This window comes from Notamacropus eugenii, chromosome 3 (assembly GCF_028372415.1).
Source record: "Notamacropus eugenii isolate mMacEug1 chromosome 3, mMacEug1.pri_v2, whole genome shotgun sequence".
NCBI classification, from domain to species: domain Eukaryota; kingdom Metazoa; phylum Chordata; class Mammalia; order Diprotodontia; family Macropodidae; genus Notamacropus; species Notamacropus eugenii.
In genome coordinates, this window is record NC_092874.1 from 430,016,443 (window position 1) to 430,035,887 (window position 19,445).

A 19,445-nucleotide genomic window follows, 5' to 3' on the forward strand; every position below is an offset into this window, starting at 1 on the left:
CCATTTAATTACATCAACAAATTACTTCAAATCCCACAATGAACATTTTTAAAAAATTTAATTAGTTTATTTGTTTTCAGTTTTCAACAATCAACTTCTAGAAGTTTTACATTTTCTCCCTCTTCCTCGAGACAGCACACAATCTCCTATGGGTTCTGCACTTACATTCTTATTAAACACATCTTCACATTAGTCATGTTGCATAGAAGAATTAAAATGAATGAGAGAAAGCATGAGAAAAACCAAAACAAAATAAAATATAACACAAGAGAAAATAGTTTGCTTCATTCTGTGTTCTGATTCCATAGTTCTTTCTCTGGATGTGGATGGCCTTTTGCTTTGAGTCCTTTGGAAATGTTTTAGGTTCTTGCATTCCTATGAAGGGCTAAGTCTATCAGAAACAGGTTGTTACTGTGTATAATGTTCACCTGGTTCTGCTCATTTCACTCAGCATCAATTCATATAAGTCTTTCCAGGTTTTTCTGAAGTCTGACTGTTCGTCATTTCTTATAGCACAATAGTATTCCATTACAGTCATATACCACAACTTGTTCAGCCATTCCTCAGTTGATGAGCAGATTTCCATTTCTTGGCCACCACAGAAAGAGCTACTATATACATATTTATACTATATATATGTATTTGTACATGTAGGACCTTATTAACATTTTATAAAATGAAGTAGGGGATATTTCTCCTATTTCTCCTCCGAAAAACGTACATACTCTAAGCAGTCTTAATCTTGGCTCAAGCTTATGTGTAAAGATGTTGGGGTGAGAATTGATTTTCAGTAGAGAAGTTTGATCTGAAGTTTTCATTTTGGAGAGAAAAGTTGGTTTGGATATAATTTTGTTATCACATAGGTATGTTCTTGTCTCAATAAGCAAGCTTTTGCTTCTATAGGAAGGGGTGGTGGTATTGAATTATACCCTTTATCCTTGGGGCCCAGAAAGTTCACTTCCTTGTGATTTCTTTGCAGGGTGGCATGTATGTGTTTCAACTCTTTGACTACTATGCAGCTAGCGGTGTATGCCTCTTGTGGGTCGCATTCTTTGAATGTATTGCTGTTTCCTGGGTATATGGTGAGTTCAGAACCTTAACTGTTGTCTTAAATGGACTTAAATGTCACTCTTCCCTAGTGGGAAGGCCAAGGAAAGGGGTTGCTTCATGGTGTAATGAGAACCTTCAGAACTCAAAAATTCTACCTGGTGCCTGCTAAGTATTAGCAAAAAAAAAAAAATGTCATTGCTGTTGGGCACTGTGACTCTTAGCTATGCCAGGAATTGAAAAGCAGCTTGGACTGAAGGGCCCAAACCACTCTCTTGTCATTCCTCAGTAGAAAGAAAGGCTATGTAAGAAACAACTAAAGCAAAGAACGTCTTTGTGAAGGTATGAAGCATTAGAAAGTGATGTGAGCAAATAATGAAGACCAACTCCTTTCATGCAGCCACACACTTATTCAAATGATGTCACCATTTTCCACTCGTGCTCCTCTAAGGAGAATAGTACTCATAGGGACATAGACCGCCCCCAGCAGCCTTCAACTCCTTGAATTCCTGAGTCAGCCACAGGCTAGTCATTTGTGGCTGTTAATGCTCAGCCACATGTTTTCTTCGGACCATAACTCATGAGTATTTGCCTGAAATGATGATCAAGAAAAAGTGCCTTCTTGCCTAAGGTTATTATATTTGTTATTTGGTTGTTTCAGCTGGATCTGACTCTGTGGGACCCCATTTGGGCTTTTCTTGGCAAAGATAATTGTGTGATTTGCCATTTCCTTCTCCAGCTCATTTTACAGATGAGGAAACTTAGGGAAACAGGCTCTAGCGATTTGCCCAGGGTCACATAGCTAGTAAATGTCTGAGGCCAGATTTGAATTCTGGAAGATGACTCCAGACCTAGAACTCTATCCAGGGTACCACCTAGCTGTCCTTTATTTACAAGATGCATTTCTCCCCTATTAGAATGTAAGTTCTTTGAAGACAATGCCTGTTTTTGCCATCTTTTGTATCCTTAGTATCTAGCACATGTTAAGTAGCGTGTCACATATTAAGTGCTGTTTAATAAATACTTATTGATCAATTGATGATGTATCTCTTCCAGGTGCTGATCGTCTTTATGATCGCATTGAGGAGATGATTGGATATAGACCTAGCCCCTGGATGAAATGGAGCTGGTGTGCCATCACACCGATTCTTTGTGTTGTAAGTGCAAGCTTCCTAACCCATACTACCCCTTTCTCCAAAGATTTTGATTGCATTGACTGAGGTCCAGATGTTAATCTTTAAGAAGTTTGCCTTGGGAACACCTATCAGTAAAAGACACCGCTGTAATTCACCAGATCCCCTCTGCCATGTCTAAAATGGTATTCAATAATAGTATGCATTTTTATAGCAGTTTAAGGTTTGCAAAGAGGTTTGCCTTGGTTATCTCAGTTGATCCTCACAACCACTTTGTGGAGTGATTATTGTTATTATCCCTATGGTTAGATGAGATCACCTGAGGCAAACAGAGGTTAAATGGTTAAATGCCTTGCCCAGGATCACAGAGCTAGTAAGTGTTTGAGGCAGACTACTCCAGTATTTTTACCAAGAAAGCTCCAAATAGGGCAGCTGTGTGGCACAGTAGATAGAGCACTGACCTGGAGTCAGGAGGACCTGAGTTCAAATACAGCCTTAGACACTTACTATTAGCTCTGTGACCCTGGAAAAGTCACAGCCACAATTGCAAAAGAGAGAAAGAGGAAGGAAGGAAGGAAAGAAGGAAGGAAGGAAGGAAGAAGGCAAGAAAGAAAGTCCAAATGGGGTCATGAATTAGAGATATAATTGAGACAACTGAATAACAACTATTCTGACTCCAGGTCTAACTCTGTATTCACTACAACACTCAACTTCTCCTGGTTGTTAAGAGTCCTCACTTGTTCTAGAGCTGGCTGTGGTATGAGTAAACTTTGTATGCATTCATTTGACCCCTATTTCAGTGGGATTAGGTATAATACATTCTCTTATATCCTGACTTTGGTACATTGAAAGTGAGACCCATAGAAAGAGAAGCAAGCTATTTTTTGCCAGTCATCTTGGATGGGCAAATTTGTAATCAGGTGAATTCTTTCTGTCTGTCATGTTTATGGACCTTTCTGCTCAGTCAAGCATGGAGTTCCTTCAGAGTTCCCAGCCAGGAGGGACTCATATCAAATACTGGCTTCATCTTAACACTGGAAAGAAACACTTGCCTTTGAAAATATTGGGAAGGGGAGCAAACATTTGCTTTCCGGTTCTCTGCTCATATTTGAAGAGTTGTTTGCTGAAATTTTATTAAATGTGGAGAAGACATCCAAAGAGATAAGATGTTGGAAGCTTAGCAGCCAGCTATTATGTTGTCCCCTCTGTCATTAGATGTTCTCTCAAGACCACATGAACATCAAAAATCATGACTCTGTAAGGAGACCTTTGGGTACCAGTCAATCATTCACTTCCTGGAGGATGGCCTTAGGTTTAGAGGTGAACATTAGACTCCAACACAACCTCCAATTATTCTCTATGGACACTGTCCAAGGTCCAGTCAATCTGGGCTTTCTATTCCTTATGTACAACATTCTTTAATATCCCATCTCCAGGGTTTTTGCCCTACCTCTCCCCTAAGCCTGGAGTATACTTCTTCCTTCCTTACCTCCTGCGTTTTATAATCCCTACACAGCTGAGTGAGGCAGTGGGTGGAGTATTGGGCTTAGAACAGGAAGATCTGGGTTTAAATCTCAGATGTTTCCCAGCTCCGTTACTTTGGGCAAATCCTTGAGCCTCAGTTTCCTCAGTTCTGAAAAGGGGAACAATAGTAATAGTCCTTATTTCCCAAGGTTGTTGTGAAGATCAAAGGAGTTAATATTCATCAACCACTTAGCACAGTGCCTGCCATATAATAGACACTTAGTAAATTCTTGCTCCCTCTTACCCCTTCTGCTCTTTCAACCCTTTAGATTCTCTAGTTTCTTAGGATCAAGGAAGAATAAAGCTGGAATAGGACCTCAAAGGCTTTCTGGTATCATTTAGAAACTTTCATCTCAGTTTACAGATGAGGTCATTGAGGCCCAAAGAGGGTCTGTAACTTTCCCACAGTCACACAAGTAGTAAATGGCAAAATGGATTTGGACCCAGACCATCAAACGTCAGAGCCATTTTTTTCCATCTATACTTTCAGAACTGCTCAAGTGCCGTTTTTTTCCATGAAGCCTGTTCTGGTTCCCAACCCAGAAAAACCACCTAATATTTACTTTAGGTGGATTTTGTGTGTACCTAAAAATGTACCCTCTTCTCCAATAGAAAGTGAATTTAAGGAGGTGATCATTAAAGTTGTTTCTAGCTCTGGCTTTTCATCCATCTATAAATACTTTGATCCTTAAAGCAGACCTTTTTAGTACCTCACCTTTTTTGGTTTAATGTCACAGACTCTTCTATGTGGTGAAGCCAGAGTTCCTTTCTCAAAATAAAGTTTTAAATATACAAAATCCAATACACAGTTACCCAGGAAACTAATTATATTGAAATACCATTAGCAAGATATATATATATATATTTTTAAAACACCCAGATTCCAGGTTAAGAACCCTTGCCTTAAATGATCTTTGCATCATTGATGATGATTTTCCCTATGCCAAGGCAGCTTGCATCCTCCCTCCATGACTTAGTTGGAAACTTTAAATCAATCAACAAACACTTATTATGTGACCAGTAGGTACCAAGCATTGTGCCAACCCAATTTCAAGAGTTGTTCTCATCAAAAGAATTTGTGATCCCCTTGCTAGTTCACGAGCCTCTGAACTTAGCTAGGTTCTTTTGTTGGGTGACAGAGGTACAACCTGTCACCAAGCCCACACCTGAAACTTTTCTAGTTGAATAGATTTAGAAGATCAAATCTTGTATCCCACTAGAATAGCCCTCAAGGAACCTAGATTCTCTTCTTACTTGAACAAAGCATGGAAGAACTGAGACTCCAAGAAACCTACATGGAAAAGGGTTTGTTGGTTTAGAACAGTGGCCACTAACTTTGTGTCCCTTTGATCTGAGACCCACTCCAATGTTCTCCTTATTCTAGCCTTTGAGAAAGCAATCAGCACCAATGGTTTGAAGTGCTAAGAAAACCTCATGACTAGTTTTGATGGTTTACAATGGTTCATTGATGCTCTTATCACTAGATTTTCTTTCATATATTCTCCTGACAGGGAATGAGGCTCAAAACCAGGAAGAGAATCTGTTCACGTCCCATCCCTGCCATGTACTATCCAGGTGGTCCTGGTCAAACCTCTTAACCTCCATCTCATTGCCCTTGGCCATACTATATGGTTTTCAACCATTGGAGAAGGAGCCAATAGGCACTGGTATGGGAAATTTCCTTACCTGAACATTCCCAACACCCATGACATCACTGGTCTGGTTTTTAAAAATAGCTTTGTTTTGAAGCACCTACAATACTACTAGTCACTTTTTCTTTCAGTTTGAGACTTTGCTGTCCAAGTAGGGAGAGCTCAGAATTTGGGACATTAGATTAAATAATCGTTACCAAATATCACCCTCAGCCAAGTCACTTTATCTGTTGCTGAATCAGTTTCCTCATCTGTCAAATGAGGTCCTTTTGATAATCATAATGATAGTCAGTGGTTTTCTAGTGCTTTAATGTTTAGAGAGTGCTTTCCAAATATTACCTCATTTGCTTCTCCAACAACTCTGAGAATTAGGTGCTTTTTTATCCCTATTTTATAGATGAGAAAACTGAGGCAAACAGATGACATGACTTGCCCAGGGTAACATAGCATGTAATTATGAGAAAGAATTTGAATTCAGGTGTTTGTGACCCTGGATCTAGCACTCTATGCACTGTGCCACCTAGCTGCCTGTGATCCTAGGATTCTCTTTTTGAACATGATCAGACAAAGGTAGCAGGAATTAATTGAAATTCAATAGGGTACTTGGTCATTTGGGGCACAAATCTATTAATTGGAATCTTGAATGTTTTCTGTCTTACCCTCTGCTCATGACCTTTTAAATCCTTCAGTAGTGGGGATGAATTGGCATTGAGTCATCCATATTTCTCTCATTAGATCTCTTGGTAGCCAGAAATACAGTGTTGTAGCTTTCTGGCCAAATTTACCATCTCGGCCCGAGCCAAGCACACCATATTCTGACTCTCTGAATGATCGAGATTCTATGTGTTTAACTCCAAAGCTATACTTAGATTCCTAATGAATCAGAATTGTCATCCTAGGCTTTCTGCTCCTGAGCAGGACCTAGGAGGATCAGAAGTTGGTGAGGATGTTAGTGATTTCATCTATAAAATGAGGGTATGAGTTCCTTCTAAATCTGTTTATTATCTGTTTTCTTTATAAAATCTTCATTTGCCACTGTATCTTCCCCTCATCTCTCCTTAAGGAATTTAAGAAGAGCAAGAAAAAAATTCAATGAAACTAAGCATTTTCTCACAAAAGTAGCGTTCCTGTCAACCCACATATCCTCCAACATTGACTACTCCCATATTTTATTATCTCTGTTATTTGTTTGAACCTGATTTCATCTGAGGACCAGAGGAAAAGTGGGCCATAGATTGACTTGGGATTTCCTCTAGTCCCACCCACATTTCTCAAGAGTCAGGAATGACCCTAGGCCAAGCATTCACTAAGAATAGTACTGAGTCCCATACCTACCCTGGGACAACCTTGTGACAACCACTGGCCTGGGGTCCAAGGGGAACTTGTTTTTAAAATATTTTGGTATCTGTTTCAGAATCATTGGGTTTCTTGTGAAATCATCTCTATTGTATGTTACAGATTTGAAAACATAATTCTGAGAAGTTCATAGGATTAACCAGACTGCCAGTGGGGTCCATGATGCCAAAAAGTTTAAGAACCAGAGACTTAAGGTTAAGGTTAAGACTTAAGGTCTTGGTGATCACAGTCACCTGGAGATATCCCAGCTAAAACTCACCTCCATAATACTTCTCTTTCACAGGGATGCTTCATCTTCTCTCTGGTTGAACATACACCACTGACCTACAACAAGGAGTATGTCTACCCCAATTGGGCCATTGGCCTAGGCTGGTGCTTGGCCCTCTCTTCTATGTTATGCATCCCCTTAATGGTGGTTATTCGGATTGCCCAGTCAAGTGGATCACTCATTGAGGTAAGAGCTCTGAGGGGAGCAGAAGGGCTTCCATTTCTGAAGCAGGGAGACATCCCTACAAAACCCTACACCTGGATCCTACAAAAGGCCCCCCTACTCCCGGGTGAGAGATCCTGCTCCATGCCCAAGGATAAAATTAGAGGTTGGAAGGAAGAGTTATTTGAGCGAAGAGAACATTGGACTAAGAGATCTTGGTTCTAGCCTTGGCTTTGCTTTAAACTTGCTGTGTGACCTTGGAGTCCTCCTGACCTTGGGGTCTCCCAAGGACCAAGTTCTTGTGAGTCTGCAATAAAGTAATAGCAGCCCTTTCTTTCTTGTTATTCTTGTTCTTTCTAATTCCCACTTGACCCAGTGAGAGGAAGCTCTAGTCTTTTTAGCTGTGCCAGCATCAGGCTGTGTACTCCCTGCCCTTTTTGATTTCTCTGGCAGCCCCTTTGCCTCTTTGCCTTCCTCAAGAAGTTTCTTAACAATCGCTGGGCTCCAGTGTCTGGTGAAAGTGGGACCCCTGCTAGAAACAAAATGAAGCACATCTTTTCTTACGACTCTCCCTAATACTTAGACTTGGTCAGCCTCCAAGGTCTTAGGGTTTATTCTCCTCTATTGCTTTAGGCAGAGCTGGGACATATACTTTGGCTCAGGCTCTCTGGTTTTTCTCGTGATATCTCTTTCATTAGAGTTTGGAAAGCAGCTTACAGTAGCAGTTTTCTTGTGCTGGGAAGTAGCATGGGACAGGGAGTAGCATGGGAGTTTGGAGCATGGGGGCATGAAGCCAGTAGGCTAGGGATTGGCTTTGAGACAAAGCATGGAGTCATTTGTCATCTGCCAGCCAAGTGGCTGCTCTTTAAACCCAAAGGAGGAGAGAGGGAGGAAGTGGGAAGGGAAGGTGTGAACTGGAGAAAGATAAGAGACCAGCTTACAGTTTACACTCCATTGAATGACCATGAGAAATTTTGTTTAGCTCAGCTATTTTAGGATACAGTGAACTCTCCAGCTCACTCTTTCCTACTGCTAGTGATATAATCTTGGATAAGTGATTTCCTTTTCTGTGTCTCAATTTTTCCTTCCATAAAATGGAAGCGATAGTACTTTTACAATATAACTTGGGTTGGTTAAGAGGATAGCATTTTGTTAATCTTAACATGTTTTGGGAATGTAAGTTGTTATTATTCTTAAGAATTTAAAATAATTCTTAGGATCATAGATATAGAGCTAGGAGGGTCTTTAAAGGTCTTCCAGTCCAATCCCTTCATTTTCCTGAGGGGGAAACTAAGGCTCAGATGAAGTGATTTGCCCAGAGTCACATGAATAGTAAGTGGTACATTTGGAAGCTAAACCCAGGTCTTCTTACTCATATCTAATCATTTGCCTACTACTTTGGCCCTAATTGAATCTCTGAGAAAGCACCCTGCCCTGGATTTGTATAAAGCTTCTAACACTGACTTAGGTGATTCTATGAGCTTCTTGAGTTGTTCTGGCTACCCAACCTGTAGATCAGATAAGATGGAGCTAGGCTGTGAGGGACCTTGAATGCTAGGCAAAGAATGCTGAACTTTATTGTCTAGGTAATTAGTAGTCACTGAAAGTTTCTTAAAAGGGCTGGAACATTGGCCTGGAGGACATGGAACCTCCAGAATTGCCATGACTTAGTCAAGTTGGGGGTTAGGGTAGCTCTTCAAACAAGGGTATCAGTTGATCTTGTTCCCTTTTCTGATATGTCTGCTTTTCTATCTGTGTCCTCTTTCAGAGGTTAAAGGCAGCAACAGTCCCCAAGCATGTGCATCGGTGGCACCATGAGCCTGAGGGGTCCACACCATTCTGTTCCAGAGACAACTCAAATGGTGACCTCATGAAACCTACCCATATCATTGTGGAAACCATGATGTGAGCTCTCTCTGTGAGAGGAGAAACCTGCTTTAACTGCCGTTTACTAACCTTAGATTCTCATAGTACCAGGTTTACAGAGCTTTATATTTGCACTAGGATTTGGATTTCTTTTTTGTTTTTTTCCTTGTATGTTTTTTCATTCTCACAGAGAAAGTTATTTTTCATGTGTGCGCACGTGTGTGTGTTCTATTTTTTTTAAAGACTATTTTATAAAGTAACCACATGCAGACGTCTCCAAGGAGACTGAGCTTTCATATCAAATTAGATGTATTACAGGAATTTATTAATTTTTTTATACCTAGCTATGATTATACACCTTTACCACTTGAATCGATCTTCTTGCCAGCAATATATTCAATCTCTAAAGCAATCTCCAGGTGCTGGTGTGGATGGGTCATGCACAAGAGCTCTAGGGTAAACTTTGTCCCAAAGAGCAAAAAGAAATGCTATTCTGAGCATTTCAAAGGTGTAGTACCTTCTGAATGTGGTTCAGAGAGAACAAAAATGATAGGTGGAGAGGACCTGAGCAGCCCTCCACGTTGGCCACTGTTGGCCAAGGCCACATTGGCCAGGGCCACATCAGGAGGAGTAAAGAAGGCACTGGAGTGAAGCCAATGAAAGGTGGAGCTTCATTATTCTGTATTTGTAGCTGAGGAAAGAGATTCACACACAGACATCCAAAATAAGACTAAGAGTGAAACAGGAGACCTCCAGTTCCTACAAAATCAACAAAAGAAATGAACTGGTCTTGGAATTTACAACAGAAGTAGCATCACTGAAGACTTAAGAGTAGTAAGAGTCTCTGTTTTGGGTAATTTTTTTTGAATAAAGTTAAAAAAGAAATTAAAACTTTTGGAAATTTTCATTAATACTAAATGCATTCTATAGTCTCAAAGAATTGAATTGAATACAGTGATAATGCTTTAAAATTAGAAATCATTAAAGGAATTGTAGCCCTTTGTTATTTACTATAACTCATCACTAGCAAAAGTTTTCCCCTCACTTGGATTTTGCTTAGCAAGCCATTTTGCTAGATTGTCTCCTCCTTCCATCCCAATAGAGTTAGACTCCCTAGCCTTCCTGGCTAGGCTAGGGATAAGGGATGGCAAGTTATAGGGACCAGGGCTTTTGGTTGGGTTTTGGTGGCAACTGTCAGGCTGACCCACTTAAAATTTTTGGGCCATTATAGAATTGCTTGTCCATAGTCAGCCTTCACCTTCAATTAACTGGCTTTCTTCTAGCATGTTCAGGTTGCAGGAAGCCCTAAAGAAGAGAAGGGGGTGGTCTTTGCTGAATCATTGTCAACCACCTTGTTTCTTGAAGGGTTTTATCTCAGCTACAGGGTCCATATCTGCTTCCATACCATCACATTTTTGTTGGTGGTGGTTTTTTAAAAAATTTACTTTTACTTTTTTTTAATGGAAACATACCTGGTTCTTGACATTCCTAAAAAATCATAAATTTCTAACCAACTATTACCATGTGGCTTTCCTAAACCAAACCATGCATTTGATGAGTCACATGGATACAGGGATGAAGAAGAAGAGTGCATGTGGACCAAAAGAAGTATGCCATGTGCATTTGGGACCTGCCTTGAGTTGGGGAATTTTGAGTGGCACTCTGGAGATATGGCAGTCACTAAACTCCAGTGTGCTGTTACTCTTTCTAGCATTTCCCAGTCTTATCTCATCACCATCCTCTTTCCACCTCCAAGTATTTGTTTAAAAGATATAGAAATAGAAGCTTCCCAGCAGAGTCTGTAACTAAGTCTTTCTGGAGTTAGGAGGAGGGGAAGGCAGCTGCCCTATGCCCCAGCAATCAGTGAGACATTTAGGTGGAGTTGCTTCCTTACCTCCTGCCTTTTTGGATTGTCCATTGGACACCCACCCAAATCTAGCCATAACCTGATAAGGAGATAGCATTGTGTTGCAACTCAGTCTTCTAAGCAACCAGTGCTAAAGGAATCTTTTCTAAAAAATAGCCTCTTGGTTTGCCTGTGCCCCTGGCCCTACCCAATCCCAGAGAAATCCCAGGGGATTCCCAGGTCATAGGGTAATCATGGTCCATTTCACAACTACAGGATAGAACTTAGGAGCCAGCATCCAACCTAACTTCTCATCCAGCAAGTCCTTGGCAGCCTTAGATTCTACAGTAGCAAAACGCTAATTTTTATCATGCTAGATGTGTTGTTTAGACAAACACTACATAGCAAAAACAGTGGATGGAAGGGAATGGGGAGGGGAAGGGAAGAATAGGGATGGGAAAATGAAACAAAGGTTGATGTATTAAGATTTTTAGTGGGGTCAATCCCCCCAAGACAATATTTCCCCAACCGCCCCTACAGGGTGAATAATTGTACTCTACGATGAACCAGAGGAGTTGGTACTACACCTTTAAAGTCACCACTAAGGAGACACCAGCCCCATTTCTAACTTGAACTGTGCCATTCAAATCAATTGCTTCCAAGTTCAGAATATATTACCAAAAAAAAATAAAAGTCTCTTAAGTGTCACACACATATGCAATGACCTCATTGTATGAAGTGAAGTGTTTTTGTTTTTGTTTCTGTTTTTCCTGGGATAAGGTACTCTGGCCCTGGTAGTAGCATTCAGCCTAGCTTAGAGACAAGGTTGGATTCTCAGAAAGCAGGATCTCACTAAGAAAACCTGCCCTCCCTCCTTGACTCCAGACTTGGAGAGCTGTTTGGAGCATGTCCTGGTGGAGGGGTGCTCTGTAGGAGGGCAGTGCTTTTCAAATACTTTTATCTGTTCTAAATGTCACCCATTAAAAATTCACTTGACCCCCTAAAATGATATTCTGCCAAATGTAACTTATAATCGAAACTCTTTAACAATTCTATGTTTATATTTTTCTGGGTATTTATAATTGTAAATGTATCCCCTTCTCCCCACACCCTGGTTTCCTTTGTAGAAATGTGACCTATTTGTTGTATGGAACTTTAGTGAATTTAACCATTCATCATGATTGGGGATGGGTGAATCATCTACAAAAAGTACCCCTTCTGCTATCCCCTTTTACCCCCAAGCCAGAGCTAAACCTGGCAAGGTTTTGATCATCCTGGTCAGGAAGTCGAAATATGGAGTAAAAAATACTGGTGTTCTGAGCCCTTCCTAAATTCATACATTCTGTGACCGGCTTGAGGAAGGTCTCACCTTTCAAGATCCTCAGGCCAGCCATTTTTCTAGACCAAAGATTTCTAGACAAAGCTCTCAACCGGCAACTGGAAGGCTGGCTACTCCTGCTGATAATATTTTCAGAAATGGCGTTTCACCCATCATCAAACATGATCTCTCTTATGACTATTCTGTCTGTATAGAACATAACTCCATGGATAGTATATGTAATAATGGTCAACTTTTATATATTCATTTATCTATATAAGTCAAACTTTTAATTAGTATTTTGATGAGTCTGGTCCTACTCTAAGTATATGAGATGTAGGCCGTCTGGATAGTTAGGGGCCCAGATGTGGTTGAAACACCATTTTTCATGTAATATAAGTCAAAGGAATGCACTGCCTTCACCATTTTTCCTCCCAAGGGAGATGTCCCAAGTTGTGAGATCTTGAAGGGTAGGGAGAGAACAATTGGTGGGAAGAAAAAAAAGAAAAGAAACCTTTGGAAATCAAAAGGACAGATCCTGGAATAAATCTTAGTTCACTCATTTGAACTTCGCCAAATGAAATGAGTAACTTTTTCTTCAGAGAGGGTCCATAAAATGTCAGAGCTAGAAATGGGTTTTGAAAGTGATTTGGTCCACACCCTCATTCTGCAAATGAGAGAACTGAGGTTCAGAGATGGGGCGTGACTTGCCTGACGTCCTTCATCAAGTTAATGCTAGACCCAGGCCTAGAACTTCAGTCTCCTGTCCCCTATTTACTAGTCCAGGGCTCCCCCTCCCCCTGCCCCCCACCATTCTACCTCTGTCCCCATGGTAATGCTACTTGGTCCTAATCTGAAATCGAAATTCCTCTCCTATCTCATTAGTTTTTGCAAATACCTTTTTGTCTGCTATCACCAAATGCTATTCAAAATTGGATTGAGACAAACAGAATTAGTTGAAAAAATTGTAGGTAAATATCTTTTAAAATCTTTGGAAGGGTCCTTAAGAACACAGAATATTAGAATTGAAAGAGACCTAAGAACATAAAATGTTAGTTCTAGAAGGAGCATTAGAACAGGGAACATTAGAAGGAACCTCAGAAAAAAGGAATATTCATATAGAGAAGATTAGAACTGAAAGAAACCTTTAGATCTTAGAATGCCAGAGCTGGATGAGACCTCAGAGAACATCTTTATAGGGGGGATTTATAAATGAGCAAGGCAGGCAGACCTGATTTCATTTATAATACTTTAATACTTATTAGTACTCCTATTAGAAAAATCAGAAGTTATGCCTTTCCCCATCCCATTTCCTTCTTTGACATTTAAGATGAGGCAAAGATGGTGAAATCCCACCTAGCTCACAGAATAGACTTCTCCTCTAGCAAGTCAAGATGCGAGTTGAATTAAATGGGCTATTTTTCATTTTTGGAAAGGAGGGTGCCAAGCAGCCAGCAGAGGGGGAAGAAGTTTGTTTCTGATTGATTGGGAAGCCTGGCAAACCCCCAAAATGGTAGTGTAGTATACCTGTTAAGACAGGTAAGCCTTCAAGAACTGCTGGTAGATTCTAATGTGCTATTGGGGATCTACTGATCCCTTAGGTTTCCTCCAGCTTGGCAAGTGTTGTGATTGTGTGATTGCCCAGGCTGGCTTCTCCTTGAAGCTGGGATTTATTATTCCAACTTTCTCCCATGGGTACTCATTCACTTCCACAATCCTGCCAGTCATTGTAACTAAAGTGCCCAGGTGATTAATCATCTTTTGAAGAAATTGGAGTAAGCAATATACTCAAATAAGTTTCAAATAATAGCCCTGGTGACAAGACAAAAATGTAAGTGGTTAAAATTAAAAAAAAAAAAAAAAGCCTGATGAACATTGGAAGAAAAAGTTGGCATTTGGGGGTAGTAACTGACAAGTTGAGAGGTTAGCTGCCCTTCAGCCTTTCCCATTTATTTGTTTTGATATGAGGTGCTGATTAAAATCTACACAGCTCTACATGTGTGGACCTATCCATCATTCAAGTTTATTGCCCACTAGAAAAAGCTATACAACTGCCAGATTTCTCTACAAACTCTAGGATCACTTCTCTGATGTTCTATATGGCTTTGTTTGATGGGACCCCTTCCCACGATTTTTTTTACCCCTTCTTGAACTTTGCTCCTTCCTTCTCCTATTGGATTCCAGCCACAGGCTCCCTGTCTTGCCCCACAGCCTCCCCATTCCTAGCGATCCCATCACCCTCGGCTCTTCCATAACCCTTCCCCTTCTTAAAGTAACAGATCTAAACTGGCAAGTTGTATTGCTCTGAGCATTCTCTGCAGTGCTAGTGGGCCTATGCCCACCCATCTTTGCCCTCAGGGCTCTCCTTTTCATCCCCGTGTTTTTAAGATGTCCTGGACCCATTAAGGGTCATGGAAGACAGAATGAGAACACAGAGGCAGAGCTTTTGAAACAAACCCCAACCAGCATCTCGAGGCGTACTTTCAACTGTGAGTGAGGGAAGGCCTAAAATACCTTCCCCACTGGACATTCATCATTGAGCAAGGATCAGACTCAGGATAGAGAAGGCCCCCCAAAGTGGGGACCCGAGGCACAAAGTAAGCATGAAACTAAACTGACTTAGATTTCTTTTTAGCATGTGACCAGGTTTTAGGAAATCTCAACTTTGGAATCGGATTCTGTGTGGGTATTGTAAATAATTTTGTGTCTGACAAAAAGGAAAACAATAAAAACAGAAAGAAAAAATGAATTAAAAGCTATTCAAATATTGGAGTATTTGGAGGCCAATCAGAGACAGAAAACGGAGGACTGAGGGCAGAAAAAACCAAGAAACACCTTCCTGGGTGCTGGAGGCAGCCAGGCCAAGTTCTCCCTGGAAAGCATGTTTCAATTGGAAGCTGTTTGTTATTGTTGCATTGTGAATGTTACCACCGATGCTTCCAGAGTTTTGGTACATCAGATGTGACATCTTGTCTATGTATTTGGCTTTAAAAAATGTGGATTCCTTTTCAAAAAAATCATAGCAACTGTGACTATATGATTAGCACATTGGAAAGTGGGGATCTTCCTATTTCCTCCTTTCAAACCCAAATCTGTTGGGATAATCTGAACTTTTTTTAAAACTTTAAAGATATTTTTAAGACATTTTAAGCTTTTTTTAAATTAAAAAAATCCTCAAGAGACTGTTCCGAACAGGAATATTTGTATTTGAACAAGATTTTCGGCATGTAATTCAGTCTTGCAGTATACAAGCTTTGTGTATAAATGTTTGATGATATGAATCTCTGTTTGTACTTGGCAGGTTTTTTTTTTCTGTTTTGCTTTTTAGATAATATGTATATCGATATTTTTAAGTCATCTTTGCTTTTCTTTTTTTTAGAGAAGTTTGTAATCACCTTATAACAGATACAAATAAACCTTTCCTTTATAAATCCAATGAATCTTACAGTTGTTGTAAAAAAAAAATGGTACAGCTTACTTTCACTGAAAATCATATTCTTAATAAGATAGCTATAACTCGCAGCTATAACTAGGACATGATAATTGGGGCTTTGCTCTAAGATATCAGTATTTAGAGGATGTCCACAGCACCTTCAGCCTTTCCCATTGATTTGTTTGATATGAGGGTACATACTTTCTTCTCCTAGAGGTGGCACTCTGGGTGAGAGATTCCCCTCTCCCTCTCTTCATCCCCTCCCCCTCCATCTCTCCCATTGCAATGCTTAGTTGTAAAAATTCCTAGTTAAAGCTCTGGTTTTTTCACAGAATCAAAGCCTTCCCTCTAGAGAGGCAACATGAAGTTCTGTAGCAAAGACACTTTCGAATCAGAAGATTAATGCTACCTTAGCCACTTAACTGACTGGATGACAAGTACCTACTGTGTGCCACTATGAGGAAAGTCAAAAAAGAAAAAAATCAGTCTCCGCAGGTCTCAGTTTCCTCTTCTGTATGAGAGTCTCAGAACTAGACTCCTTCAAAGGCTTCTTCTGGCTATAAAATTCCTTTAGCTATAAAAGTCTACATTCTTACAACTCCTTAAAGTTTACGATGTGCTTTCCTCAAAGACTTCTTGTGAGTTAGGGAAGATTTGGGGGGTGTTTAGCCTGACCTTTTTACAGAGGAGGAAACTGAATTGTCTGAAGTCACCCATAAATCAGGAGAGCCAAGACAGACCCAAATCCAGTGATCGTTTGGGCCCACCACCACTCTCAGTGCTCAATAGGTTATGAATTAACGAATGTACACCCTTAACCCTCTTCCCCCTAAAAAAATGGAATTGTTTTCATTTTGAGCCAAAGTCTTTGATTGATCTAGTTTATACTAGGGACAGAAGGTTATCATTTGGGAGTATAGCAGTGTGTATTCATGTATCTGTTTTGTTTATTCCAAAGAAGCATTTTGGAAACCCGAGGCTGCAGGCTACAGACCTGATGTGGCCCCGGAGCTTCCAACCTACAAAAATTCCAGACTCCCCTTTCTTTGCAGGCATACTCCTGCCTCATAGGAAGGGCAAGCTTTCCACTTTATACATGAGGGGCTACCAGAGGGGGGTCACAGCTAGTCAAGAGTTGGAGCCAGGACGCCTTGCCAGGTCCAGTGTCCTTTCTGCTACACTGAACTCCCAAAGGCAACATGCCAATGATTGGGAAGGACTTACTTTCATGCAACAGGAAATTATAATCTTGGTACATAAACATACACCCACACTGGCCTGCAGTGTCAGCCAAATTGTCTGTAAGAATTACTAGAAGAGACTAGGAAGTTCAATACAGTCCCAGGTGTAGTAGGACAGAGGAGGGGAAGGGAGTTTCTTGGGGATTAGGGATATCCTTAGGGTCTGTGACTTGACTAAGCTGTTCTTGCTTCCCTATCCCCACGCTCAGTTTATCTGTGGTAGGAGCATGAGTTCTATAGTCAGGACTTGAGTTCAGATGCAGGATTGATCTGTTATGACTGGTAGTAATCCAATTCATTTTAGTGGTTGCTACTTCTGTATGATCTTAGTGACTTCATTTCTAAGGTCCACAATTTCTTCTAAAGGATTAGACATTTATTGAAGATCTCTTCCAGAGCCAAAAATATGTCTTTCATAATAATTGATATTTATAATAGCACTTAGGGCTTGCAAAGTGCTTTGTACAAAGTCATTTGAGCCACTAAACTTGTGAAGAAGAATCCATTCTTTTTTTTTTTTTTAAGCCAGATGATATCACTGCTATAAGGAGGTTAGTAATACAGGTATTATCCCTATTTTAAAATCGAGAAACTGAGGCTGAAATTAACTGAAATGCCTATGTCACATACCTAGGAAGTATATGAGATAGGGTTTGAACTCAGATCTTCCTGATGCCCAACAATGGTCGCAATTGACAGTCTTCAGCAGTGCTTCTTGCAATGCATAGAACCCTAACACTGAGCCCACAGATTGCCTCAAAACTGCACGTTCTGGTAATGGACCTATTCTGGACCCATCTCCCTCCTCTCTCCCTAATGCTGCTTTTATCACACCCTGTCCATGAGGCAGGGTTGTCACTACTGAATTTCCCAGGACTTCTGGCCTTCCAAAAATGTTGGTTTTCTTGGGAAAACTTGAGCCCCACCTATACCACAATGCCCTGGACCCAGCCAAAAGATCAGGCGCCAAAGCCACAATGGCCTGAGGGCCATTATCTATAAAGTAAGAATGAATAAACCATAAATAAGGATAAAGAAAGGCTTGGCCTGCCACTTTGGAAAGATTGCCAAGTCTTTGATCCAGGCTGAGGGTTGGCCCAGGGCTACTTTCAAAGGGACTTGATGGTCTAAGTTTCAAAGGTGGGACTAGAACCTCAACTCTTTGGTGAAGAGGAAAGAACACTCAAGAAGCAAAAGACCAGAGTTAGAATCTTAGCTGTATCACTAAGTACCCACATGACCTCAGGTGTATCTTTTAGCCCAGGGATCCTTAGACTTTTATGTGCTCTGGAGCCCTGTGCCCTTCAGCCTGCTGAAACCTACAGACCTCTTCTCATTATCATATTTTTAAATGAATAAAATAAAATACAAAGGATTGTAAAGGAAGTCAATTATATTGAATTATAGTTATTTTTAAAATGTTTTTAGAAAGCAGGTTTACAGACCCCAGGTTAAGAAGACCTGGTCTTCTCCAGTCCTCATAGAATGTCAGAGAAGGCTCCTCAAAAGTCAACTCATCTAATTCATTCCTGAGAAGAATCCCCACTACTACACACCTGACTAAGGTCACCCTTTTCTGAAAATGCTGGCCTCTCTTTTTCTTGGTATCCTGAGGTCTCTGTCCCACCCCACAGAATAGTGTCCTTGACTTGAAAACTTCCAGCAACAGGAAATCTGTGAGCGCCTGCAGCATCCCATTCCACTTTAGAAGTTCTTCCTGACATCAAGCCTAAGCTGATCCCTCTGTACCTTGTGTCCATTGCTCCTATCTCTGCCCCCTGGGCCAAAGAGAACAAATACGAATCCCTCCTCCATGGGACAGCCCACTATTAGATCCCTCCTCTCTCTCTCTCTCTAATCTTCTATTCTCCAGACTAAGCATCCTTGGTTCCTTCAACTACTCTTCACAGGACATGGACTCAAGAGTCCTGGTATCTATTCTCTAAACACCCTCCAATGACATTTTATCAATGTCATTCCTAAACTATGGTCCTCAGAACAAAATATGGCACCCTAGATGTGGTTTGACCAATGGAGAGTATGGAGAGACTTTCACCCCTTTCCCTCAGCCCATCTCAGGGCTAGTTTCTTTCCCTAGTCTAAATCATTCTCTTCTAAACTGCTTGGACTTTGCTAAGGGGTAAAATCTGGGCCGGAGGATGGAGGGGATGATTGTAAGGCCAGACTGAAAGGACAGAGGGGTTCCATTTCTGCTCAATTGCTTTTACAGAGTTGTGATACCAGGATCTATTATTCTGGAAGTGACCCCCACCCCCGCCCCGCCCCTACCCCTTCTCTCCACACAGTCAAATAACACTACATTTCAAAATCGGGCTGAAGGAGTGAAGACTCAGGAGTCAGGAGCCCTGGGTTCTAATCTTTTCTCAGAAGGTAACACTGAACTTTTCCTTTGTGAGATAATGGAGGTGGGGAAAGGGCAGGGGAGAATGGCATTCTGAAAGGTCTCTTTCAGCTTTAATGGGAAATACCAAGCCATTCTTCAATTCTTTACCCCAAATGCACTGGTTTGATCAAAGGATTATTGCTCTATCCTCATACCACCCTCCAACACCCATCTTCTTAGAATACTGATGACAAG

The 19,445-nt window shown here is 40.8% G+C and overlaps 1 protein-coding gene across 2 annotated transcripts in view; it reads left to right on the forward strand.

The window, feature by feature from the left end:
* The window catches only part of SLC6A6 (solute carrier family 6 member 6), a 137,937-nt gene extending 122,329 nt beyond the window's left edge, over nucleotides 1-15,608 (forward strand). For both annotated transcript variants that reach the window (XM_072598376.1, XM_072598377.1), the window contains 4 exons: nucleotides 980-1,082; nucleotides 2,104-2,204; nucleotides 6,996-7,166; nucleotides 8,911-15,608. In XM_072598376.1, the coding sequence (XP_072454477.1) occupies nucleotides 980-1,082; nucleotides 2,104-2,204; nucleotides 6,996-7,166; nucleotides 8,911-9,051 (516 nt within the window). In that variant the 3' untranslated portion in view covers nucleotides 9,052-15,608. The remainder of the gene's footprint in view (nucleotides 1-979; nucleotides 1,083-2,103; nucleotides 2,205-6,995; nucleotides 7,167-8,910) is intronic.
* The last annotated feature ends 3,837 nt before the right edge of the window (nucleotides 15,609-19,445 follow it).